The sequence below is a fragment of the Bos indicus genome, chromosome 23 (assembly GCF_029378745.1).
Source record: "Bos indicus isolate NIAB-ARS_2022 breed Sahiwal x Tharparkar chromosome 23, NIAB-ARS_B.indTharparkar_mat_pri_1.0, whole genome shotgun sequence".
In the NCBI taxonomy this organism is placed as follows: domain Eukaryota; kingdom Metazoa; phylum Chordata; class Mammalia; order Artiodactyla; family Bovidae; genus Bos; species Bos indicus.
The window spans coordinates 47,476,513-47,503,856 of record NC_091782.1 but is presented as its reverse complement, the minus strand read 5'-3'; the positions used below and the strand labels follow the sequence as shown (position 1 = coordinate 47,503,856).

The 27,344-nt window shown below is 44.0% G+C and overlaps 1 protein-coding gene and 1 long non-coding RNA gene across 7 annotated transcripts in view; one reads left to right on the top strand and one right to left on the bottom strand.

The window, feature by feature from the left end:
- Positions 1-17,354, top strand: part of GCNT2 (glucosaminyl (N-acetyl) transferase 2 (I blood group)) — a 119,598-nt gene extending 102,244 nt beyond the window's left edge. For all 5 annotated transcript variants that reach the window (XM_070778420.1, XM_019986052.2, XM_019986050.2 and 2 more), the window contains 2 exons: positions 7,865-7,957; positions 14,615-17,354. In XM_070778420.1, coding sequence (XP_070634521.1) covers positions 7,865-7,957; positions 14,615-14,805 — 284 coding nt within the window. In that variant the 3' untranslated portion in view covers positions 14,806-17,354. The remainder of the gene's footprint in view (positions 1-7,864; positions 7,958-14,614) is intronic.
- Positions 2,022-27,344, bottom strand: part of LOC109577253 (uncharacterized) — a 36,515-nt gene continuing 11,192 nt past the window's right edge. The window contains exons 3-7 of one of the 2 annotated variants that reach the window (XR_011563507.1): positions 25,769-25,946; positions 24,765-24,810; positions 10,261-24,151; positions 9,556-9,662; positions 2,022-9,365 (exon numbers count right to left, since the gene is read on the bottom strand). This is a non-coding gene — a long non-coding RNA (uncharacterized lncRNA). Of the gene's footprint in view, positions 9,663-10,260; positions 24,152-24,764; positions 24,811-25,768; positions 25,947-27,344 lie in introns of both variants that reach the window. The other variant, XR_002183508.2, reaches the window with a different exon arrangement.

Sequence of the window (27,344 nt, the reverse complement as noted above, 5' to 3'; positions counted from 1 at the left end):
AAGAGTTAGACACGACTGAGCGACTTTCACTTTCACTTTCATACATATATATAACTGAATCATTGTAAATCAACCTCAAAAAATAAAGTATAAAAAAATCAGTACATTTAAACCTTTCTGGATATGCTAGGCCAAAGTATCAGTATCAGTAAATATAAACCCAGGCTTCCCTGGTGGTCCAGCAGTTAAGAATTTGCCTTGCAACGCGACGGATACCAGTTCCATCTCTGGTCCTGGAGGATCCCACGTGCCGCAGGGTAACTGACCCGTGAGCCACAACTGATGAACCGGTGCTCTCAAGCCTGTACTCTGCAATAAGAGAAGCCATCACAACGAAAGAGTAGCTTCTACTCGCCATAACTAGAGAAAGTCCTTGCCTGTCAACAGAGACCCAGTGCAAGCAAAACTAAGTAAATATTTTTTTTTTAAATAAAATAAATATAAACCCTTCTGGATACTCTGGGTCAAAAGCTCCAAGAACATCTCATTTGTGGCTTTGTCCCCAGCATCTCCTCTGGAACACAGGAGCCCCACAAGTAAACTGTTTGAATGAGAGAATAAGTTATCCTGAAAACAAAATCAACAAGGATTTTAGCACGTCCACACTCCTGGGCAATTCACTTCAATATTGTGGGTTCTTGTTTACACAGCTTGGCAATGATGGGAACATATTAAAATATTAAAGCATGAAAATTTCTAAAATCCCTTCCTCTATAAAATTTTAGTTTCCTCCTTTCCTTGTATTATTTTTTCCTCTTAAAACCAAAGAAGAGTCTTTTTGTTGGCAGTTGTCAGAGGTGATATGTAGAGAGGTCATCATCTCAGGGATCACAGAACTCCAAAAAAAATCCCCATGAAACCAAGAGGATCATTCCGTAAGTTACATATGTTAAACCAACACAACATTGTAAAGCAATTATCCTCCAATTAAAAATTTTTTTAAAAATTGAGGGATTAATGAACCATTGGAAGGCAAAAACAAATATACCATTTTATTTCTCAAAATAACCCCAGTTAACAATGAGGGGGAAAAGGCTACAAGGTACTTAATGTATGTTTCCCAACTATCAGGTAATTTTCCATTTTTTTAATTGTTTAAGTTAACCAGCAATGAACACCATTTTTTCTTTGGTTGAATTTCATAAGCACAATTACTAAATCAGTGAAGCAAATCAGACTCGGATGCTTGTAAATAAACCTTTTTAAAATATAAAAGCAATGTAACATTAAAGGAAGTTTTGTAAACACAAATTTGCACATTTCATATTCAAATACTGGGTTGCCCAAAAAGTTCATTTGGGTTTTTCAGTAAGAGCTTATGGAACCCAAATGAACTTTTTGGCCAATTCAGTATTTATACATGGTTTTATTGTGAAAAGTGAAAGTCACTCAGTTGTGTGACTCTACGAATTCTCCAGGCCAGAATACTGGAGTGGGTAGCCTATCCCTTCTCCAGGGGATCTTCCCAACCCAGGAATTGAACCGGGGTCTCCTGCATTACAGGTGGATTCTTTACCACCTGAGCTACCAGGGAAGCCCACGTGGTTTTATTAATAAGGTACAATTCCATGTTCTCATCCAGGGGCAATTTATCCTCCCAGTGGACATTTGGCATTGTATTCATTGTGCTCAGTTGTGTACAACTCTTTGTGACCCCATGGACTGTAGCCCACCAGGCTCCTCTGTCCATCGGATTCTCCAGGCAAGAATACTAGCATGAATTGCCATTGCCTCCTCCAGGGGATCTTCCCAACCCAGGGATAGAACTCCCGTCTCCTACTTTGGCAAGCTGATTCTTTACCACTAGTGCCACCTGGGAAGCCCACATTTGGCATTATCTGTAAACACTGGGGTCACAACTTAGGGTTCGGGGGAGCAGGTAGAGAGGGCACTGGCATCTAGTGTGCAGAGGCCAGACAGAGAATCATCCAAAGTGCCACTGAGAAACTTGCTTTAGGTTATAGTACAAAAAAGCATTCTCTTCCACAGCTACTCTGTCCTCCTGGCTTGAATAGAAACGATTATGTTTTAACCATTTATTTAGTTAAGCCTGCGAGGCACTGTGCTGAACACAATACACACCTTATCTTAGGTAACACAAACTCTCTGAAATTTTGAAGATTAGCACATGACGTCTGAAAGAGACTTGGTAATTGTTCAAGGTCACCCAAGTCTGTAAATAGCACAGACTAGGATTTGCTGCAGGAGGTAAATCCCACCGATGGCTCGGTGGTGAAGAATTTGCCTGCAACACAGGAGACACAGGAGACATGGGTTCGATCCCTGCATGGAGAAGAGTCCTCTGGAGGAGGAAATGGTAACCCATGCCAGTACTCTTGCCTGGAAAATTCCATGGACAGAGAGTAGCCCGGTGGGCGCAAGAGTCAGACACAACTTAGGGACTGAATAACAACAGTGATTTTCCCTACTTTTCTAAGTTGACTTTCCAGAGTTGTGCCAATTTCCAGCACCACTGTGAAGCCGTGAGAAAACCTCTTTCAATACACTGACCCTAGCATTACTTTTGACATTGAAAACCAAAATTCTTGCTTATTTAATAAGCTAAAAATTATGTATCTGAGCTTAAATATTAAACAATTGCTGGAATTTGTTATCATGTATATGTCTCCCAAAACAAGGAACCCTCTTGCCATGTAAGAACAATAAGGAGAAAAGTCAGGTCAATATAAATAAAGCTTGTGTTTCAAAGAAACACATTCATTTATTCAACAAATGCGGTTGTTTGTCTAATAGAGGCTAAGCCCCAAGAAAAACATTCCTGCTTAGTCCGTAAAGTTGATCTCAAATCTTTTGTTTAAATAAGCCTATGAAGAGCAAATGAGAGAATTGTGTTTTATAGTTTAAAATGTTTTCTCTGATAATATTAGTGTCTTTTTTGCCCTGTCCTAGAAATACTGCAAAATAGATGCTACCTAGGATACCTGTGAATTGAGGCAGACTTTTACCCACATACCCCATAACTCCCCTCCTGCCAAACAATAATCATAATAGCAACAATCATAACACAATATAGTCCAGTATTTTAAAATATATAGTAACAGTGTATATAATATGTATAATGGGATACAGTAGTACATCCCATTAGTGGATCATTTTAGTAGGTCTTAAATGAAAATTTTTAACATTAGAGAATTGATGCTTTTGAACTGTGGTCTTAGAGAAGACTCTTGAGAGTCCCTTGGACTGCAAGGAGATCCAACCAGTCCATCCAACCAAAGAAGATCAGCCCTGGATGTTCTTTGGAAGGAATGATGCTAAAGCTGAAACTCCAATACTTTGGCCACCTCATGCGAAGAGTTGACTCATTGGAAAAGACTCTGATGCTGGGAGGGATTGGGGGCAGGAGGAGAAGGGGACGACAGAGGATGAGATGGCTGGATGGCATCACCGACTCGATGGACGTGAGTTTGAGTGAACTCTGGGAGTTGGTGATGGACAGGGAGGCCTGGTGTGCTGCGATTCATGGGGTCGCAAAGAGTCGGACACGACTGAGCGACTGAACTGAACTGAACTGAAACTAGAAAATAGCAGACAAGTGTACTGCTACAACACTAAATATTTTGTGAAACTTTTGTGTGGGTGAGAGAGAGAGAGACAGTGAAATTGTTTTCCAGTGGCTTGCAGCCTAAAGGGTTGAAAACCTCTGATCTTATCTACCTACTTCACTCGAAAAGTAAGTCTGGGGCCATTGCGTGATGGCCAAGAATACACAGCTAGTTCTGCGGTAAGAATTTACTTCGCAGCTCCCTAGGCCAGTATCTGTTCCACTGGGGGGTTCAACCTAAGGTCAGTCTCTGGGGGAAAAATCGGAAAGAGATGTAGAGATGTCTTTAGGGTAGTAAAAGGGGAAACTGGCTGTTGGCACAAGTAACAGGATCAGTAGCTTTGGGGTCTCCAAATATTTTTAAAAAATTATTAATTAAGTAATTTTAGTTTTTGGTTGCACCGGGTGTTTGTCGCTGCGCATGGGCTTTTTCTCTAGTTGCGGCGAGCAGGGACTACTTTCTGTTGCGATGTGCGGGCTTCTCATTGCGGTGGCTTCCCTTGTTGCAGAGCACGGGCTCTAGGCCGGAGGGGTCGGGGGTGGGGGGCTTCAGTAGTCGAGGCTCTCGGGCTCTGAAGTTTCCTTTGAATCCAAGGTTCCACATCCATGGATTCAACCAACCTCCTATTGCCTAGGATTGTTGTATCTACTATTGAAAAAAATCTGCCTAGGAAAGGACCCTTGCAGTTCAAACCCATGCTTTTCAAGGGTCAATTGTATTCCCTGCAGAGGGAACAAAGATGTAAGTATCAAGATTCTTTCATGAGAGCAGAATTTGAGTGAGAAGAGCAGAGTGAGAAGCTCCCCTGAAACTGGATGAAGGCTGAGGGGGTGACTTCTGGAGGGGAGGAAATGAAGCTGGGTTCCTGGCCGTGTTGCTTGTAACCCAAGCTTGACTGTGCGCAGGGATCCTCCCGGGGTCTTGTGAAGATGCTCATTCTGGTGCAGGAGGTCTGGGTGGGGCCCGAGATACTGCATAAAGAGTCAGTTTGTGATGTTCAATATTAATTAATGAGAATGAAAGAGGAAGAGAAATATTTTGTCCTTTTAAAAATGCAATCCTTTAAAGGAGGGCCAGCGACTTTTCGTCAAGACAATGTTTTATTCACATCTTTCTGCTGTAATTATTTAATTGAAAGAGACATAAAAATCATACATCAGCTGACCTTGCTGACATGAGTAAATATACCAGATTACCTATTTGCTTTCCAGACTGCCTCTACCCACTGCTCAACTTAACCAAGGCGAGTTTTATTCTAAATTATTCTAAAATTTGTTCTGGGACTTACCAGGTGGTTCAATGGTTAAGATACTGTGCTTCCAATGCAGGGGGCGCGGGTTCAATCCCTGATCAGGGAACTAAGATCCCACGTGCCTTGGCGTGCAGCCAAAACAAAAGCAATTTTTAAAAATGTGTGCTAAGAATAAAAGAAGCCTCTTTTCTTATAGGCAAAGACTAAAGTAACTTTTAAAGTATTAAATGCAAACTAAAATAATAGGAAGACATATTACTTAATAAAGAGTTTTTATTGAGTACTTAACATTTACAAACAACGTTTTTAAGTTTGGCAGCAAGGAAAGAAGAATCTCTGATAGAGAGCCCGTAGGGGTGAAGACTCATGCTATTTACAGAAAAGACTGTGCAAAATTTAATTTTAGCTGGAAGACCTTAGTACAATTCTTAATTTAAATCCTCATATAATTATTATGTGACATCAGAGCAAAAGAGCAGAGCTTTTTTTTTAACTGTCTGAAAATGCACATGTTTTCATCAGTTTTTTAAAAAATATTTTATTTCTTTATTTATTTGACTGCTCCAGGTCTTAGCCATGGGAATCTTTTTAGTTTCACCAAACTCCTAGTTGTGGCACGTGGGATCTAGTTCCCTGGCCAGGGATCGAACTCGGCTCCCCCTGCACTGGGAACAGGGAGTATTAGCCACCGGATCACCAGGGAAGATCCTTATCAGTGTTTTTAAAGAGGAAAAAATTTTATGTGCCTAAATCAATTAAACTTCTCAACATATTGATCTTGTCCAGTTTTTAAATTAAAAATATCCATGATCTTGTCCAATTTTTTAATTAAAAATATCCATCATCTTGGGTAATTTGGTTCTCATTAGTTTGTGTATTCGTTTTCTATTTGCCATTGTCATAGTTGATCACCGACTTAGGGGTTTAAATGATGTACTTGGCTCCTCTTATAGTTCTGTGGGTCAGAAGTCTGACATTGTCTCACCAGACCAAAGTCAAGGTGTTGGCTGCGCTATGCTCCTCTCTGTAGGGCTGGATTGGATCCCTCTCCTTGCCTTTTCCAGTTTCTACAGGCCACCCACATACCCTAGCCCCTTCCTCCTCCTCACCTTGTACCACTCCAGCCAGCTCTCCACCTCCCTCTTCCACTGTTAAAGGCCCTTGTATTTACAATGGCCTTGGATAAATTGGGATAATCTCCCTAGCTGAAGGTCAGTTGATAAGCAACCTTAATTCCCCTTTGCCATAGCATATTGTCAGGTTCCAGGGATTAGGATGCAGACTTGTTTGAGGATATGTTGGGGGCAGGGGCATTATTCCTACTACCAGATCTTTTAAGAAAAGACGTTTTGCAATTCGAGTACAAATGTCATTTGCATGGTATTCACATTGCATTTCTCACTGATGAGAATCGCTAGAGCTCTTATAACACAAAGGAGCCCTCATTTAGTTGCAGTTACATTGATTCCCATATTCAGTACTCCTTTTCCAGTAATGGAATCTCTGTCACTTATTAGCATTAAGGATGACATAGAGTGGCCAGTTTCCTGAGCTTTTACTGTAAGATAGATGTTATCCGGAAAGTCCTAAAAATTTTGGATAATGGTACTATTTACAATAGCCAAGACATGGAAGCAACCTACATGTGCATTGACAGAGGAATGGATAAACAAGTTGTGGCAAATATATGCAGTAGAATATTCAGTTCAGTTCAGTTCAGTCGCTCAGTCGTGTCCGACTCTGCGACCCCATGAATCGCAGCACGCCAGGCCTCCCTGTCCATCACAATCTCCCAGAGTTCACTCAAACTCACGTCCATCAAGTCGGTGATGCCATCCAGCCATCTCATCCTCTGTCGTCCCCTTCTCCTCCTGCCCCCAATCCCTCCCAGCATCAGAGTCTTTTCCAATGAGTCAACTCTTCGCCTGAGGTGGCCAAAGTACTGGAGTTTCAGCTTTAGCATCATTCCTTCCAAAGAAATCCCAGGGCTGATCTCCTTCAGATTGGACTGGTTGGATCTCCTTGCAGTCCAAGGGATTCTCAAGAGTCTTCTCCAAGACCACAGTTCAAAAGCATCAGTTCTTCGGCGCTCAGCTTTCTTCACAGTCCAACTCTTGCATCCATACATGACTACTGGAAAAACCATAGCCTTGACTAGACGGACCTTTGTTGGCAAAGTAATGTCTCTGCTTTTCATTATGCTGTCTAGGTTGGTAGATATGGCTACCGTATCTAGTAGAATATTACTAGTAGTAGAATATTACTCAGCCGTAAAAAGGAATGAAATAATGCCACTTGCAGTAACATGGATGGACCTAGAGATTATATTAAGTGGCATACGTTGGGCAGAGAAAGACAAATGCCATATTATATCACTTACATGAGGAACCTAATTTAAAAAATGATACAAATGAACTTATTTACAAAATAGAAACAGACTCGCAGGTCTCAAAATTAAGCTTATGGTTATCAAAGGGTGAAACATGGGGGGAGTGATAAATTGGGAGATTGGGATTAACATATACACACCACTATATATAAAATAGATAACTAATAAGAACCCGAACAACAAGGATCTACTGTATATCACAGGGAACTCTACTCAATATTCTGTGATAATTTATATGGGGAAAGGGTCTGAAAAAAGAAGGGATATATATGTATGTAAACTGATTCACTTTGTTGTACACGAAAAACCAACACAACATTGTAAATTATCTATACACTAATAAGAAGTTTTTAAGTGAATTCAATTAAGATTCAATTGAGATACCAGAAAATTCTCAGCTTTTCCATCTGCACTGTGGTTTCATCCAATGGCATTTCTTGCAGGCTTGTAAGAAATGAAAAATGAAAAAAAAGAAAAATAGACTCTTTTTACAAGGGAAGTCTAGGTTCGTAACTACCAACAGTTCTCACGACAAGCCTTTGGGGATTTGTACCAATGATGAGAAATCTGATGTGAAAGAAACTATACTGAGAAAATGAGCATGCCTTGGAAGCTCAGGCTCTTATTTCTGCTTTTTCTTCTTTATGAACATTGCAGGTGTCCCTGGCTCCATGCCAAATGCATCCTGGGCTGGTGACCTCAGAGCTGTGAAGTGGCTTGACATGGAAGATAAACACGGAGGCTGCCACGGTGAGGCATTCTTTTCAAACTTTGAGGCCACTCTGCTTGTTGGTGTTGGCATGAAAGGAGCTGTGGAATACAGGGGTTCTCACAGACAGACCTGCTGGTTCATTTAGACAGCCTGTGAATTATTAAACAGAGTAACTAGAGGCACAGTCCTTGAAAAGTTAATGTGTTTTTTTTTTTAGGTAGTATTCATTTTTTAAAATATTTATTTATTTTTGGCTGCACCGAGTCTTCCTTGCCGTGCGTGGGCTTTCTCTAGTTGCGGTGAGCAGGGGCTATTCTCTAGTTGCGGTGGCTTCTCTTGTGGAGCACAGGCTTTGTTGCCCTGCACCAAGTGGGATCTTGGTTCCCACACCAAGGATCGAACCTGTATCCCCTGCATTGGCAGGCAGATGCTTCACCACTGGACCACCAGGAGAGTCCCAAGTTTAAGATGCTGGAAGGGATTGGGGGCAGGAGGAGAAGGGGACGACAGAGGATGAGATGGCTGGATGGCATCACTGACTCGATGGACCTGGGTCTGGGTGAACTCCGGGAGTTGGTGATGGACAGGGAGGCCTGGCGTGTTGCAATTCATGGGGTCGCGAAGAGTTGGACACGACTGAGCGACTGAACTGAACTGAGCTGAACTGAAAGACATTCTCTGTCCTCTGATTACCTAGGGAGATGTAGAGTTAGGCTCAAATTATAATGGTACTTTCCTCTTGCTAGTTTCTGTTCTCTTCTTCTTCTTCCTTCCTCTTTCTGTCCCTTTTGAGGGTGCAGCAGTTAGGAGGAGCAAGTGGTCAGGATGAGAAGTGATGTCATCTTCTCTCCATGGAGCCCCCTCCCTCACATCAGCCTCTGCTCCCTCCACCAATGGGTTTCCAGGTGGCGTGGAGGTATTTGCTCCGGTATGATGGCAGGTGACAGCAACAAGAGAGATTGCCCCTCTCAATGGATAAGAACTAGAAGACAAGTAGCTGTGAAGAAGACTTTTCATCAGTCTTGGTGTATATACCATTAAGACTCTGGCCTGGTACATGGCAGGCGTGCGTATTTGTTGACGAGAGCGAGCATAACAAAGTACCACAGACTGAGTGGTTTAAACCACCAACATTTCTTCGCTTACAGTCCTGGGTGCTGGAAGTCGGAGGCTCGAAGTGGCAGTAGCTTTGACTTTTCCTGGGGCCTCTCCCCTTGGCTTGCAGACAGCCATCTTTGCCCCGTGTGCTCACGTGACCTACCCTCTGCGTGTGTCTGTGTCCTAATCGCTTCTTATAAGGACCCCAGTCCTACTGGATCAGGGCCATCCATTAGACCTCATTTAACTCAGTTATCTCTTTAAGGGCCCTACATCTAACACAGTTCCATCCTGACGTGCTGGAGGTTAGGACTTCGACATGTGAATTTGGGGGAAATACAATGCAGTCTGTAAAAGAAGGCCGTAAATATATATTCAGTGAATAAGTGATGAAGCGAACAGTTGAGTGAGTGAATAGGAAGGTTTGCCCTGTAAAGTTTGGCCTCCTCCCCCCCGCCATTCAATTTATAGCTTCATTTATTAGTCCTTTTATTCTACACCTAACATTTCAGACAATAAATAATAATAATATTTTCACCTAGTAGTGTCCGACTTTCTGTGACTCCGTGGAATGTAGCCTGCCAGGCTTTTCTGTCCATGGAATTCTCCAGGCAAGAACACTGGAGTAGGTTGCCATTTCCTTCTCTATGAAGAAGAGAAATGGCAACATTTCAGATCAAAACTCCAGATTGCTGCGTCTCGCCAGCTCTCCATCACGCTCATGCTCCTCCCCAGGCGTGTCTCTTGAGATCCTCCCCCCATTATAGAGGCCAGCATCCTTGTGTCCCTGCACAGTCTTTCTGCAAGTATATTCATGTCTTTACCTTAATTGGCCCACGTTTTCCCCAGAGGACAGCTCATTGCCACCTGCCTGCATAGCCTGCCCTCCTAGTGGGGAGAGGAAAATGGAGAGGTGGGTATTGTGCACTTTGATCTCCTGGGTCTTCCTTAGAAAATGGACCATCTCCATCAGTGAGGGTCCCAGTATTTGGGATAAGCTGTCTTCTCCACATCCTTCTGTAACCCCTATCACTTGGCCTCTAGGGCCACTACGGTCATCTTCCAATCTGCTTCTCCTCCTCTTCTCTGGCTGTAGCACTTGAGGATGTCAACATCTACAGCCTGGACCCATGTGATGAGATTACTTTGCAGCCAAGCCCTCCCCCGCCCACCCCGCTCCCTGCAGAGGTTCGTGTCCATTGTGTATCAGCCACGTGCACTCCCCGCCCAAGTAGAGACATACCTTCAGTCTCCCTGACATCGCCTGTATCCAGGACCTGCCTCAGTAGAGAAGGTATAGACTCGTCAGATTTGCCTTTTTGTAAGGACTTTTGGGCTCCCCAGGTTGCTCAGTGATAAACAATCTTCCTGCCAATGCTGGAGACGCAAGTTCCATCCCTGGGTCAGGAAGATCCCTTGGAGAAGGAAATGGCAAACCTGCTCCAGTATTTCTGCCTGGGAAATCCCACGGACAGAGGAGACTGATGGGTTAGCAACTAAACAACAACAACATGTCATGATGACATGACAGGTGGGGCCGTGAAAGTAGCCTCTAGCCAGGAACTGCATAGGGTTCAAAGTTTGGGTAGCCCAGCCTGCCCTCTTCAAACAAATGGCTCAGTTTTTTCTACTCTTATTACCCGTTATGCCATTTGAAAGCCTTAAACTGTTAGCATTTAAAATATTTGTCCCCAAACCACTATACAGAGAAAAGAAAAAGGCACAGTCTGGACAGAGGAGGTAGAAATTTATGTCAACCCAGCAAGTCAGTAATACCATCTGGATCTAGTCCCCTTGGCTGTATTAGTTCCAAACCTGTGCGTGTAGCCACTTTCCAAGCCTTGTTAGCATTTAGAATCACAGAGTACCATTCTAGACCTGTGGTCTTGAATGTGGAGCTCCCATCTCTGATTCCAATCTCTTCGTCTTCCTTCACCAACTTATATGCTATATATTTTACTGTCTTTCTTCCCCAGAACAGAATAGAAGACCCAGCAATGCTGGGGTTTTTGACCGGTTTGTTCATTCCCATAACCCCACATCTAAAATATGATGTTGTCATGTTAGATGTGTTTGCTTTTTTAAAATTGGGACTTCCAGAGATTCAGCTTTCTGGCTCCCTCCTCCTACGGGTTCTTTATGAGGACCTCTTGTCTAGCCTGTGTACTGTGTCAGCTTTTCATGCTGTTCTCTCAAACATTTTAGGTTCCCTTGGCATTTTTTTTTAATTTTATATATATATATATATATTTTTTTTTTTTTATCCCTTGGCATTTAATCCTAGGAGGCTGATTCCTACGCATAATCATTACTGTCATCTGCTTTTTGCCATTCCCTAGGCAGAACACTGCTGAAGAATGCTCCAGAACTGTCCTAAACTCACCCACCATCTCCCTTCAGCTGTTCCCTCTGGCTTCCCGCTTGTTCTTTTATTTACGTCATTATTGTCCTGGTACTCTTCATGGTATACACATTTTCAGCTTTTTGGCTCACCTTTAAACTCCTAATCTTGTGCTGAAACAGCCTCTCTACTCTCCAAAGGTGATCATTTCAACTTTGGGAAGAACTTTGAAGACACTTGATTAAAATCACCTTATCAGTTCCTTTATCAGGTCATCCCTTTCCTCCATCTTAGAGCATTTTGGGGTTTTTTTTGGGTGGGGGCGGCTGCATTGTGTCTTAATTGCAGAATCTTCATTGTGGAATTCGGGATCTGGTATGTGGGATCTTATTTCCCTGACCTGGGATCGAACTCACGTCCCCTGCATTGGGAGGTGGATTCTTAACCACTGGACCACCAGGGAAGTCCCCATCATAGGGCATTTGGGACCCTTTCTCACATTGTTGCTTCCTGTTTCAAGAAGAAAAGTGACCCATCCTCCCAACCAAGGTCCCCATCGGGCCTCAGTTATGTGTGGGTCCATCTCAGTTATGCCGTCGCTCTCTTGCATTCTGAGTGACTCTGTCTCTGCTGGTTCTTTTCCTTCTCTCTGCCAAGATGTATTTTCTGCCTCTGTCCTCAAGACCAAGCTGTCTAGGCTCTCTCTACACGACCCAGCCCTAAATCTTCTCTCCTGTTCACTTTCATTTCTTAAGCATGGGTGTGCTATTTGTGTACCAAGTTCTTCTCACCTACCACCAGGTTATTCTTTAACATCCCCCGAACTCTGGCTTCTTTCTCCAGTGATTTTCACTGTCTCCTGTCTCTCTTCCCAGCCACATTGAGTTAATTATCAAGTCCCATCGGTCCTTCTGTACTCTGTCTCTAATAGCTTTCCTTTCCCACTCATGGCAACCATTAACTTCAAACAAACTCTCTGGTTTACACGATTACTACAGTCTCTTGATTGGTTCTTAATGTACCTTGCAAAGCTCTGCGAAATTAATCTTGCTGAAATCTATTTCATCATTTGATTCTTCTATTAAATTTCTCCAACCCTTTCAAAAAAAAGGTATAAAAATGGCCCAAACCTTTCATCTATTTTAAGACAGTCAACCATAGTAGTTCTACCATATGCCAAACAAATCTGGAAAGAGTGCAAACTTCTTACAGCTTCCTTGTTTTGAACCTGTTCCCCAGCAAACTCTTTTTTGTAGCAGAAAATTCCCCTCTCTGCATTTTTCCACCTGAAGCTTTCCCATCCATCTTGAGATGCTTCCCAATTCTACCCACCTGTGAACTCTCCACTCATCCTTCTCTACACTTTTCATTCAATAACTATTAATTTAACATCTGATATTTACCAGGCACTGTTCCAAATGTGGCTTACTCAATGGCTTGGCAGTAAAGAATCCACCTACAACTCGGGAGACATGGGTTTGATCCCTGGGTTGGGAAGATCCCATGGAAAAGGAAATGGCAATCCATTCCAGTATTCTTGCCTGGAAAATCCCATGCACAGAGGAGCCTGGCGGGCTACAGTCCAAGAGGTTGCAAAAAGTCGGACTTGACTGAGCACTCACACTTGTTGTAGATTTAGGGGACACAGAAGTAAACACAGTGGTCTCAAATTTCAACTCCTGAGCTTATATTCTAGTCTGGGGAGAAAAACAACAAAGAAACATGTGTGTTGGTAATGAGTACCAAAAGGAAAATGAATCAGGGAAGAAGGAAAGGAGGTCAGAAATGGCCTCACTGACAGGATGGCCTTGAAGTAGATTCCTGAGTGGTGCCAGAGGGAGCCTTGAGGATGTATGGTGGAAGGGCGTGGTCCGGGGGAGGAAGGGCAAACACGGATGCTTGGGTTGCTCAGGACCAGCGAGGGGGCCAGTGTGACTGATGTGAAGATTATTAAGGGTTATAACTGAATGAGTAAGTGGTGAGAGGTGAGTCCGGGTGAGGAGGGCCAGACTCTGAGGAGTCCTGAACGCCATTGCTAGGATTTTGGCTTTTTCTCCAAATGAGACAAGAAGCCATCAGAGGGTTTTGAGCAACAGACACATCTTCAGCGCTTACGTTTAAAACAGCCACTCTGGCTGCTGTGCTGGGAATATGCTAACAGGCAAAAACGGAATTGCCGAGCCTATCTGCAGGGAAGGAATGCAGACTCAGACATAGAGACTGGACTTATGGAAACGGGGGGAAGGAGAGAGTGGGACAAACGGAGAACGTAGCTGGCTCTGTGATGACCTGGAGAGGTGGGGCTGGGGCGGGCTCAGGAGGGAGGTGATACATGTACAGTTATGGCTAATTTGCCTTGTCGTGTGGCAGAAACCAATACAACATTGTAAAGCAGTTTTCCCCAATTAAAAGTAAATTTTTTAAAATAAATGGAGGCACTGGGAACCAGTCAGACAGGAAGATGGAGGCAGCTTGATTAGGATGGAGGTATCGGAGGGGGTGAAATGTGGTCAAATTGCATTAATATTTTGAAGGTTGAGCTGACAAGGTTGCTGCCAGATTGGATGTGGGGTGTGGAAGGAAGGGGGAAAAGGGCCGAGTGTACTGAAGAGTAGGCTTGCCCTGGATTACGATAGAGAAGACTTGGAGAGGATTAGGAGTTCATAGGTGACACGCGGGTGATGTTTATTCCCCATTTAAGAGGAGAGATAGGGCCTTCCCTGGTGGTCCAGTGGTTAGGACTCCAAGCTTCCAATGCCGGAGACTCAAGTTCGATCCCTGCTTGGGGAACTGGGATCCTGCATGCTTTGCAGCGAGGCCAAAAGTTCCTAATTTAAAAAAAAACACACAAAAAGCCTCATACATAATAAAGTAGGCTCTTGGATAGCCCAAGGAAGAGACCCAACCAACTCAGCCCACAAAGACCCCTCCCATCTGTCTACGTATAGGACGTCTCATCCGTGAAACCCAAAGTTCATAATGCGTGAATTGCCTTGTGATCCCTATTGTGTTTTTCCTTTGGACTACTTAACTCTCATTTTCTGTAAGTACATATTTGTATCTTTGTCTCCTCATAGAAAGTTTAACTTCCTTGTGGGCTGGGCTGACGCAATCCTACTTCATCGGAATCCCCTAGCGCTTGGCACAGTCCTAGCCCTGCAGCAGTCAGTTGGACAACCTACTGTTCTGCAAGCTCACCCCTGTTGACATGGAAACAAGCCTATTTTGACTGTTTTCTTGTTCTCTCCTATTACAGGCCACTATGTCCATGACATTTGTATCTATGGCAATGGAGACTTAAAGTGGTTGATTAATTCGTCAAGCCTCTTTGCAAACAAGTTTGAGCTCACTGCATACCCCCTCACTGTGGAATGCCTGGAACTGAGGCTTCGAGAAAGAACCCTGAATCAGAGTGAAATTGCAATACAGCCCAGCTGGCATTTCTGATCTACAGCCACTCACAGTCTAAAGGGAAATTGCCTCTGGGAAGGAGAGCCTTTCTTTGGGAGAAAAACTTTGCCTGGGTTATATGAACAGTCTCAGGGCCAAGGTTATAGCTTCAGGACCTGACTACATAATTACACGTCAAAATGTCTGCTAGACACTGTGAAATGTGCTGTCAGGATGCTTGCACGGTGATACTGGTTCTTAGGCCACTCTGGCAGTTTCTTGAGGTTCACCGCTCTTTCAGGCTCATGTCCCGATCTGTGATAAATTGAACTGTTTTCAGATCTTTGCATCAGACCCTCATCGTATATAAATGTTCGCATGAAAAGGAGAATGGTAGATAATACTATTTAGGGAAATAAGAATCAAGTTTCTTTGAAGAAGGAATCTTTTATCACAGATCTGTAGCCTCACACGAATGGACTCCCCTGCTCTTTGCTCAGCTGCACGTCGGCATAGAAACTGCTTTCAGGTAACTCTCCAGTCTCCTTTAGAACTTGAGCTGCTAGAACTGAGAACTTGGTCTTGTTCCTGAGTTTCAACAGTAACATTTTCAAGTTTCCTGTGCCTACAGGTTGTTTTTTGTTTTTTTTTTTTTACATTCTTTACATTCTGTATAGAATGTAAAGTTATTCACAGGAGACCAAATTTAAGACAGCCGTCACTGCCTGCTACTTCAGTAAAAGATTCTCAGGTAGTTCGCTTCTTGAATATTTGTCAGAGTGTCCTCTGACCCCTCGTCCATCATTTTCCATTGAGAACATGGAAAAGTTCTTGAAGAATGAAGATATTTCAAGAGGGGAAGTGCTATTGCATGGGTATAGCCTCAAGCCTTGACTATTTCAGGATAAATCACTTCCCTTTTTTGCCTCCACCCCCACCAAAGTGGGGCTTTCCCAATGGCTCAGTGGTAAAGAATCGGCCTGTGATGCAGAAGACACAGGAGATCTGGATTCAATCCCTGGGTCGGGAAGATCCCATAGAGAAGGAAATGGCTACCCACTTCAGTATTCTTGCCTGGGAAATCCCATGGACAGAGAAGCCTGGTGGGCTACCGTCCTGGGGTCACAAAGAGTAGGACGTGACTGAAGTGACTAAGCATGCACACACCACCGAAGTGATCTTACCTGCAAAATGGAGACCAAATTCTATCCCATGAACCTTTAAGGAGTCCACAGTGTTCTCTGGGTAACTTTGCAGTGCCTGTGGGGTCTTAGGAGTGCCTGGATTTTTAAAAGCTTTCAATTGTGGGAGAGCCTCTTTGTCACTTATCCTTTATCCCATTCATCCATCCAATCCATAAGTATTTCTTGGGTGTCTACTATACACCAGACACGTGCAGAGATAAGAAGTGAGAAGCTTTTTCACTCTGAAAATCTTGGCAATAATGCCAAGATTGGAAAGAGAATCTCTAGAACTCCAGAGAATCTCACAAAGTGTATTATCCGCCCCCCGGCTCCGGCCACCCCACGAGGCATGTGGAACTCCCCTGACCGGGGATCAAGCCCTCGGACCCTGCAGTAGAAGTGCAGACTCCTAACCACTAGACCACCAGGGAGTGGCTGTAGTGGTGGGCTTATGGATTGTCATATCAGGCCCAAGATATCACCAGTTTCAAAGTGAGGTCTAAATCAGAATATTCTGAAGAGAGAAGGGAGGCTGGAGACACAGGCCACAGCTGATTGTTTTCTAGGCAACCTGCTTTCTCTTTGACCTCTCAGGGCATTCAGATCTCACAGTGCTCTTGCAAACTCGCACAATTACCCCATCTTGCAGATGAAGTGACTGAGGCTTAGAGAGGTTGTTAGTAAGCATGAGAAAACAAGTGCTCTGAGAATCAGGCTTCTCTTACTGGTCTCCTTAGTTCATTTCCTAAGGTGGAGCATCTCGAGAGGGTGAAGTGAAGCCATACTTAGCATCCCAGAACGGTTTCAGTGTTCACACTGAGAAAACGTCCTGTCACGTCCAAAAAATGTGAAGTCTCCTTTTGTACTCCATCCAGTTCCTTGGTATTTATTTATTCTAATGAAAAACAGCAACTACGACTAATGATACATTTAATCCACGCAATGTTACTTTTTCTGCAATTGTGCCTGTTGAATGTTAATCATATTTAACTTAAGGAAGCCCTTAATCATATTTAATGACCTTGAATTTAATGACTTTTAATGATTTTGAAGTAAAATCTGTCCTTTTTCCTGTTGCCGAGAGAGATGGAAGTGCACTGGGTGACGAAAAGTCAAGGGGTAGGGAACACACCCGGAGCTAAAGGCAGAATTTAAAATCACCTTTTTTTTTAAACTTACATCACACCACTTGAGGAGCTTTACACTGGATCTTCCTCTTGCAGAAGAAGAAATCTTTTGGAATAGAAGATGTTTACATGTCTGTTGGTCATTTCTTCTGTGTCTCAAATACTTTAATGTTGGGAGAATTTAATGTTTGAACTAGTGGGTTTCTGCAGGCCCATGGAGATGCCCTGAAAATTTTGTTTTCGATGATGTTCCATGTTGTTTTCTTGGAAATAAATTAATATATTGTTTTCCACACTGGGGACTGTTGTATGGCTTTATTTGATCGGCATTTGACAAGCCCATCTTCCCAGCATTGTCTTTCTAAGAAAATTTTATCTGGCTGCGTCAGGTCTTAGATGCAGCAGGTGGGATCTTTTGTTGTGGCTCCGGGCTCAGTAGCTGTGGCGCATGGGCTCAGCCGCACCAGGGTACCTGGGATCTTAGTTCCTCAGCCAGGGATCGAACCCGCAGCCCCGGCACTGCAAGGCAGATTCCTAAGCACTAGACCACCAGGGATGTCCCCCTCCTAGCATTTTCTAAAAATACACAAATAAATTCATTCATGCAAACATATACCTGTCTAAAAATGCCCACCCCACTGAAAAATAATGAAGCCTTCCCTGTGAGGAGTATCGGAGAGGATAACTGGGAATGATAGAGACAATGGAAGGTCAGTTTCATTTCAATCGGGAATTTAAATTCAAAATCTGAGAGGCAGGAAGAAATTATCTCCTATATGTGCCTCCTTTATTTATTTTTTAAAAATCAAGGTACAACTTAGGAAAAAGACATGTTGATATTGTAATTATTCAACTGTCAAATGCCAAAGTTTTTGAGCAGTCTTTCAGTGCTAAGTTTGGGTAAATGAATATTTCCTCTACTAGACACATGGAAAATGATAGAAATACTAAGGAAAATAACTCGTCTAAACAATATCTGATGCACCATTTTTTAATGCATAATATTTTAAAACTAAAGTACAAAATATTTCAAACTACAAAAACAAAAATATGTGCTGTATATCATAGAAAATATATAAATCAACTATAAAATATATAAGTATATTTTCTAAATAAATATTTCCTAAATATAGAAAATACATAAATGCCAAAATAAATAAAAATATTTTCTAAAAATAGAAAATACACAAATCAATTCCAATCCTTTGGCCACCTGATGTGAAGAGCCAACTCATTGGAAAAGACCCTAATGCTGGAAAAGACAGGGCAGGAGGAGAAGGGGCGAAGGGGAATGAGATGGTTGGATGGCATCATCGACCCAATGGACATGAGTTTGAGCAAGCTCTGGGAGATGGTGAAGGACAGGGAGGCCTGGTGTGCTGCAGTCCACGGGGTCGCAAAGAGTCGGACATGACTGAGCAATGAAAACAAATCAACTATACTTCAATAAAAAATTTTAAACACGATTTAAATCAAGTTAATAAGTTAGAAAATAGAATACGGGAGAATATAGGATGAAAAAATGAATTAATACAGAAGGATATGGGATAAAAAGTGAACTCCTTTCTCCAGAGGTGATCAGTCTGGTGTCAGTGTCCTTTCAGTACGGCAATATACACTCAGATATCCTAGGGCAGTGCTGTCCAAAAGAATCTGCCGTGATGGGAACATTCTACATCTGCACTGTCCAAGATACTGACACTCGTCCTAGCTATTGGGCACTTGAAATGTGGCCAGTTTGACTGAGGAAATGTTACTTATTTTATGTGACCAGTGGCTGTTGTACTGCACAGTTCTATAGCTACACAACCATTATGTACCTGTGCTTATTATACAGCGGAAATACAAAGACACACAGACTAGCTTTTTTTTTTTTTTAAGTGTTGCTTATATAGATACATAATAGAATTATAGCTTTTTGTAACTTGCTTTTTTGAGCCCTTCAAAAATAAACTTTATTTTTAGAATTGTCCTGTTTTTTTTTTTTTTTTACTTTCTGGTTACACCATGCAGCTTAGATCCTTGATGAGGGATCAAATCCACCCCCGCTACCGTGGCAGTGTAGCATCTTAAACCGCTGGACCGCCAGGGAAGTCCCACATGGTGAGACTTTAGGATAGCAGTCTATGCCAAGTGGGAAATGGGAGCCGAGATCCATGTGAACAGACTAAGCGAATAACTGGAGTTTGGGAAGACTCCAGTCTTCCAGTTCAGTAATGCCAGAACTACATTTTCTATTGTGACTACTCCCTCTTTTGGTCAGGACGGCTGAGGGATTAAAAGGTCAAGCCAATGGGAAAGACACTGGAGGTCACGCTCCCAAGGCCAAGTTCTGACTTTGGCAAGAGGTCTGCCAGTGATGGCTCTGGGAGGAGGAAGGTAAAGAGATGAAGCTGACTGTGTTCACTTCTCAATACCTACAAGGTTTGAACGTGGTGGGCTTCCATGGTGGCTGTCGGGAAGATTAACTGGGGTGAATCCTGCTGGGAGCCCAGGAAGTCTGACCTACATCTTGGGAAGGATCCTGGGGGCTATAGTAGACAGGGGGGCTGAATGGTCTAAAAGGGGTTTCCCAGGGGGCACTGGTGGTAAAGAATCCGCTTGCCAATGCAGGAGATGGCAGAGACACGGGCTTGATCTCTGGATTGGGAAGATCCCCTGGAGAAGGAAATAACAACCCACTCCAGTATTCTTGCCTGGAGAATCCCAGGGACAGAGGAGCCTGGTGGGCTGCGGTTCATGGGGTCACAGAAAGTTGGACACAATTGAAAGCAAGCACACAGACACAGACACACACCGGGTTCTTCCAAAAAGAACCAAAATTCAGAAACCAACAGCCAGCATCATGTGTCAAACCGTAAAAGTGAGTCTCAAGCATGTGATTAGGAGTTGAGGCTATTAGGTGAATCACTGAAAAAGTGAGTCAAAGTGAAAGTGAATTATTTATGAGTTTCAGGCTATTTATTTCCATTAAAGTGAATTATCAGTGAACTTCAAGGCATCAACTGTATTGAAGGCAAAATGGAAGGTTTCTGATGACTTTCCAAAATGTTTTATTTTTAAAAAACTTTATAGACTTCAAAGAAAAGTTGTCAAAATGGTATGGAGAATTTGTCAATGTCTAAGGTTAACGTCTTACAAAATCAAAGTTCAGTGATCAAAATCAGCTTTGCTTGGTTTTTAATTCTGTGCTGGCTGTGTGTTGAGAGTTGGAGCCGGACAGACCAGATGGGTAAGGCGAGTCCCAGTAACATGGAGCGCCTTCATGTTAAACCAAATGACGGAAACGGACTGGACTGGTCTCAAATACCATTTCCTGGTGAAGACTGTACTATGGAAAGGAAACATCTGGGCTTCCTTGGTGGCCCAGTGGTTAAGAATCCACCTGCCAGTGCAGGGGACATGGTGAAGATTGTACTATGGAAAGGAAACATCTGGGCTTCCTTGGTGGCCCAGTGGTTAAGAATCCACCTGCCAGTGCAGGGGACATGGTGAAGATTGTACTATGGAAAGGAAACATCTGGGCTTCCTTGGTGGCCCAGTGGTTAAGAATCCACCTGCCAGTGCAGGGGACATGGTGAAGATTGTACTATGGAAAGGAAACATCTGGGCTTCCTTGGTGGCCCAGTGGTTAAGAATCCACCTGCCAGTGCAGGGGACACGGGTTCGATCCCTGGTCCAGGAAGATCCCACATTCTGAAGGACCCCTACTGAAGCCCTTGTGCCTGGAGCCTGTGCTCTGCGACAAGAGTAGCCCCACTTGCCATCACTAGAGAAAGCCCAAGTGCAACGAAGACCTAGCGCAGCCATAAATAATGTTTTAATAAAAAAAAGAAAAGGACAAGTCTGTATATTCTTTATCTAGAGTATGGGAATGGGATAAAAGAAGAGGATGGGGAACAGAGCAAATCCACAGCCAGAGCACGAAGAAACCAGTGGGGAAAGCAGCAGGGTAGAGCAGTAAACCGTGTCCTACATATCACAGATCGCTGCCTGGGAAACTCTCGATTCATTTCCTTAGGCTCTGACTAAATAGGTGTAATGGGTCTTGAAGAGCGAGGAGGGAAAGTACCGATGACTACCAGGGCCACAGATTGAAACTCTGGTTCTTGACGTGTTATCTCTGAGCAGGTGAGGCATGATAACCCCACGATTAGCACTCCATGGAGGCTTTCACAAAGGACCCAGCAGGAAGTGTCTGAATTCGGCTTTCCACCTGCATGGCTGGCTGTGTATCAGATGACCCAGTGGAAGAATGATGGTTTAAAAAGAAAAAGCAGTCCTTAACAGATTCTTTGGGGATAATGGCTACAAAAAGCAACAGAGTGACTTAAAATACAGGACAGGCTGGTAGGGAAATAATTTGAATGAGTAGGAAACTTACTGATGCTGTAGTCATTACCACATATGGAAATTTTCCTATCTGGGTATGAAATCAATAAATATTTCCAAGGGGTGGGGGTCATCTAGGCAAATGCCGTTTGAAAAGCTTCCACCAATATAAAATGGGGGGAAAGAAAAATTGCTGTGTTTATGTAGGATTTTTTTGAGCTGGAAGCTTCCACTCGTTCCTTCATATATTTGTATGTATATATGTATATTTAATGTTATTTATTTTTGGCTGTGCTGGGTCTTCCTTGCTGCACAGGCTTTTCTCTAGTTTTGGGGAGTGAATGGGCTTCTCATTGAGGTGGCTTCTCTTGTGGCACACAGGCTCCAGGGCACGCAGGCTTCAGTAGTTGGCGGCTCCCAGGCTCTAGAGTGTAAGCTCAATAGTCAGGGCACACAGACTTAGCTGGTCTGCAGTATATGGGATCTTCCCAGACCAGGGATTGAACCCATGTCTCTGCATTGGCAGGCGGGTTCTTTACCACTGAGCTACCAAGGAAGCCCCCTGTACTTTTTTTTCATGGCTGCACCATGAGGCTTATAGGATCTTAGCTCCCCAACCGGGAACTGAACCCAGGCCCTAGCAGTGAAAGCATGGAGTCCTAACTACTGGACTGTCTGGGAAATCCTAGACACCTTTTTTAAATCACATTTTCCTTTTATTTATATGTAAGATGGAAAAGGAAATGGCAACCCACTCCAGTATTCTTGCCTGGAGAATCCCAGGTACAGAGGAGCCTGGTGGGCTGCCATCTATGGGGTCACACAGAGTCGGACACGACTGAAGCGACTTAGCAGCAGCAGCAAGTTGGATGTAAGTGAAACAAACTGGCTATTTCTTGACAACAAATACGCAAGAAAACATGGATTTGTGGTCACTCTTCTAACAACAAATATTTACTCTTGAAATTCAAATTTTTTTTGCCATGCTGATTTGTTTGTGTCTTTTTCACTCCATTGTCAAATCATAGTGTAATCTTTTTGTGTGCTTACTCACATTCGACTCTTTGTGACCCCGTGGACTGTAGCCCACCAGACTCCTCCGTGCGTGGGATTCTCCTGGCTGGCGTGTAAAACAGGATCAACTCTAGGGGCTGGGCTCCCCTGCTGGTCTCTCCTGGAATCAATCTGGGGTTACAGTCAGCGGACAGTCCAAGATGTCAGGTGAGTGGGGCTGTGGGTTGGCTGTTTACTGGGGCACCCCCAACACGACCTCTAATCTTTAGGTTTGAGTGGGTTTCTTGGCATGATGGTGGAAGTGTTTTGCAAGAGTAAAACCCCAGAGTGAAAGTGCTTATCAACCAATGCACTGAAGTTGCACAGTGGTGTCACTGGGGGTCCACGTGCTCTGTCTCAGAAGGCTGACAGGCTGTTTCGATCAAGCACACTCTTTCCATGCTGAGGACTCAACTGTGACAGGTGAGCTCCACTGTCTTCTATCATCTAGTGCTCTTGTAAGAGAGCCTGAGGGTCTGGCGATGGAGATCAAACATCTCGTTCTAATCTGCATTTTTCTACACCAGATGCAGGCAAGAAGGCTTGCACTGTTTGTGAACAGAAAGTGAAAGTGAAAGTGAAGTCGCTCAGTCATCTCCGGACTGTTTGCGATGACCCAGGGATTGAACCCAGGTCTCCCGCATTGTAGGCAGACACTTTACCATCTGAGCCACCAGGGACATGGCCGTTTGTGAACAGAGTGAGTGAGTGATGTCGCTCAGTCGTGTCCGACTCTTTGCGACCCCATGGAGTATAGCCTACCACACTCCTCTGTCCATGGGATTTTCCAGGCAAGAGTACTGGAGTAGGTTGCCATTTCCTTCTCCAGGAGATCTTCCCGATTGAACCCAGGTCTCCCGCATTGTAGGCAGACACTTTACCATCTAAGCCACCAGGGACATGGCCATTTGTGAACAGAAGAAAGCAGCAAATCATTCAGTGTATCAGAGTAGCTAATGCCACCATCAGTTTAGATCAGGCACATGTCATATTAAATCTATTACCTTTTTTTTAAATATAGTTTTATATAGTTGATCTACAATGTTGTTTTATAGCTGATTTACAATTGAAATATAGTTGATTTACAATGTTGTTTTAGGACACCTATTTTCAAACGCCTTGCAGTGCAGCCTGGTCTAACTTGATAGTTCTGTGGCCTCTCTTTGTCGTTACTGTTCAGTTGCTAACTCTTGTCCGACTCTCTGTGACCCCATGGACTACAGCCCGCCAGGCTGCTCTGTCCACAGGATTCTCCAGGCAAGAGTGGGTTGCCATCTCCTTCTCCAGGGGATCTTCCGGACCCAGGGATGGAACTTGAGTCTCCTGCACTGGCAGGTGGATTCTTTCCCAGAACCACCAAGGAAGCTGGACGTGACCTCTGCTGGCACCCATGTAATACAACACACTCCCAGAAGTGAACGTGCTGGCAACGTTTATTTACATTACACTCCCTCAAGAATCTGTATTTATACACACAATCCAGTGCCTTCCTGCGAGAACTTTTTAAACAAAAACAAAATAAGACACAATGAATATGATAGTTGGTAGCTTAATCAGCATCTTGCTCTTGGGGGGTCTTGTCTGGGATTTCTGAGTATACCGTATCGAGAGGCTGCCAGTGGCTATTCATGAGAGATTGGTAGAGCTCTTCACTTTTCACCATAAATTCTTTGTTGAGTTCCTCAATATTCAAGTGGAGATTTGGATCTGCACAAGCCAATAATACATAGGGGAGAAAAATAGAGTTTTACAGGACACATATTAGAAATGGCTTAAAACTAGAGCTTTTAAAAAACATCAGCAGGAAATAGTGCAGATATTTAATGTTAGTTTTTTAAATGGTGTGTTTCCTTTCGTTAAGACTTTAAAAATAGAAACTGAAGCTACAAGAGCAGTGCTACTGGATTCAATGAGTAGATGGTGGGAGAAATGGAGAAAATGGACAGAATTAAGAGATAATTTGGAAACGAATGGACAGTACTTGGAAATGCATTCAACTTGGAGCAGAAGAGAGAGGAAGGGTGGGGGGCGAGTCTTGAGTTTCTAGCTTGAGGACCTGGGTGGATATGACCCCAAGGACTGAGCCAGGACCAGATCCCTAAGACAGGGTTCTAAAAAATAAACGTGCTGCTTCATCTGTTCAGTTAAGAGAATGATAGAAACGAAGAAATGGTTTATAACAATTAATTCAGAAACTGAGGGAGGGAGACCTACGTTGGAACTTTCTGGTAGGATCTCTCCGTTTATAGCCAGCTCAGTGAATGAGGGACCTGGGAAAAGGGCTAGTTTTGTTTTCAACTAAACATAAGGCTTCTGTTACCTTCTAGTGAATCTTCATCTTGGTTTTCAGCTAGAGATGTGGTTTCCTACAATGAAAATCAGTATGTTTAAAAATTTTTTTTTACTTAAAGGGTTGCTATTGACACTTTCCTGGAAGAATTTAGCTCTCAAAAATAGTATCTACAACACTAAAATCCCTTTTGATCAAATTTTATTTTGAATTTTGATTAAAAGAGACTTTAAATGACAAAATACTACAATTATGCAACAGATGAGCTGAGCCCATAGAAGAAAACTCACACAGGAGGAGCACTGGTCAAAGGCACCTGCCTTCTCTGAAGTTTCAGGGATCTAAGTGGCCCCCTGGGGTCTGGGGGGCAGGAACCAGACCGCAAGGACCCTGGCATCAGACTCCACAATCCCTGCACCCAGACCTGCACCTGGAGCTCTGCCCTTCCTTCCGGGTGACAATCTGCAAAGTCTCCATGGGCACATATCCCTCGAGGCCTTCCAATCCCATCCCAACCCCGTGGCTCAGCTAAGGACCAGACGGTAGCTGCTGAGGAAACGCAGAGGCTACAGGAAAGTAAACCAATCCATCATCTTCTCAGGTGAGGAAGCACCCCCCAAACAGATCTTGGTTAGTTACTCCAGACTCCATGGGCTCTCTAGGGGCAGTGTAAGTTATTACCATTCCTCTCTACAGGCACCGGTGGCTCAGCAGTACAGAATCTGCCCACTACGCAGGACACCTGGGCTCGATCCCTGGGTCGGGAAGATCCCCTGGAGACAGGAATGACTACCCACTCCAGTATTCTTGCCTGGAGAATCCCATGGACAGAGGAGCCTGGCAGGCTACAGTCCATGGGGTCAGAAGGAGTCGGACACGACTGAGTGACTAAGCACACAGCACACACACATATCAGGGAGCAGAATCCAGGCTGAGGGAAATTCAAGGGGATTTCTCCAGGGCATGGAGAAAGGAAAAAGATGTCCCCATACCGGACACGCGCCCAACGCAGTATCTATGCCAGGGAGAGATACCTTGGGTGGAAGCGAAGTCTCAGAGGGGTGTCCAGAGGTCTCACACGCAGAATAAAGGTTGGGTCCATTTCCACCCGCCCCGAGGCCAGAGCTGTAGCCAGGAGGGTAACCGCCCTGCTGTTGCTCGTACCGGCTGCCGAAGGGGTGAGGCTGGCAGGATGGGAAGTCTGGCTTCACTCTAAGAGCAGCGGGGAGAAGAGGGAAAGGACATCAACAGCCAAGGCAGAATCGCTCAAAGCCCTAGGACTCGATTCTTCTTTCTCCAAGTAAGGAGGGTGTCCGCTTTCACTAAGAACACCTATTTCCAAAGCGGTAGTTTGTCAATTGCCAAACTGTGTTACAAAACAGAACACTATCCGCCTTTTCATTCAGAACAGGAAAAATTGGCGCACCTTTGCCAATACCAGTAATAAGTATCCTGTTGAGTTGAGCCCAGACCTGCAAAACTCTCCTGTCCAGCCATTTATCCAGACCCTTGATAAAAGGACTGGGAATCCACAGTTCTAACCCCCGCATCAAAGATCCCAGCCCCTGGTCTAAACCCTCTCAAGCCCACTAATAGCACTTCCAGCTGCCTCAGAAATACCTGCAGTGATCATTCCTGCCAGGTAATTAATTCCTTGACTTTCAGGTGGGTTAAGGAGTGGGTGCGGACAGGCAGGAGTGTATTGGAGTCACCTGGAGGAGCCCCTGCAAACTGTGGGGTGGGCTTTGAGCTGCCTGCCTCCTCCCCCAACTGTCAGATCCTGGGAAGCTGTCAGAAAGGGGAGGTTGGGGCAGAAAGGGAGTGTGTGGTGGGCAACTACGAAGCACACAGAAGTCTCCAGCCCCCACACAATAATGTGTAAGGGAGTCACTTTTACTCATTAAAAGCTTAAGACAAAGACTACAGCTTGCTGTTTCTCTCCTCAGTTATCTGCAAAGAATGACCACTGGAACCAGCGTCCAGTGGACTTTCCTTTAAACGCCCACTGCAGGCTGAAATCAGCATCCTAACCAGCTGGCGGGAAGAAGTGCTCTCTCTCTCTCACACACACCCCCGCCAACCACAGAAGTGCTATCTCACACACACACCCCCTAACCAACACACACACACCCCTAATCAACACACACACACCCCTAACCAACACACACACACCCCTAACCAACACACACACCCCCACCAACCACAGAAGTGCTGTGTCTCTCTCACACACACACACACACACACCCCGCCCGCCGCTAACCAGCTGGTGGAAAGAAGTGCTCTCTCTCTCTCACACACACCCTAACCACAGAAGTGGTGCTATCTCACACACACACCCATAGCTTAATGCAACTATGGAAAAATTTTCAAAGAAATATCTCTGTAAGTTAGTAGTTTTTTTAAAGCACAACAAACTGCTTCCTAAACTTTAAGGCCCATTCAAATTACCTGAGTGTGTTTACAATGTGGGTTTGAATTCTATCTGGAGGGGAGCCTGAGGTTCTGCCAGTTTCCATGCACTTTGAGCAACAAGTCTACACAAAATGTCAAAACCTAAGAAAATAACTTTTGAGTCTAAACAGGGACACATAGGGCCTGGCCATTTCCTTG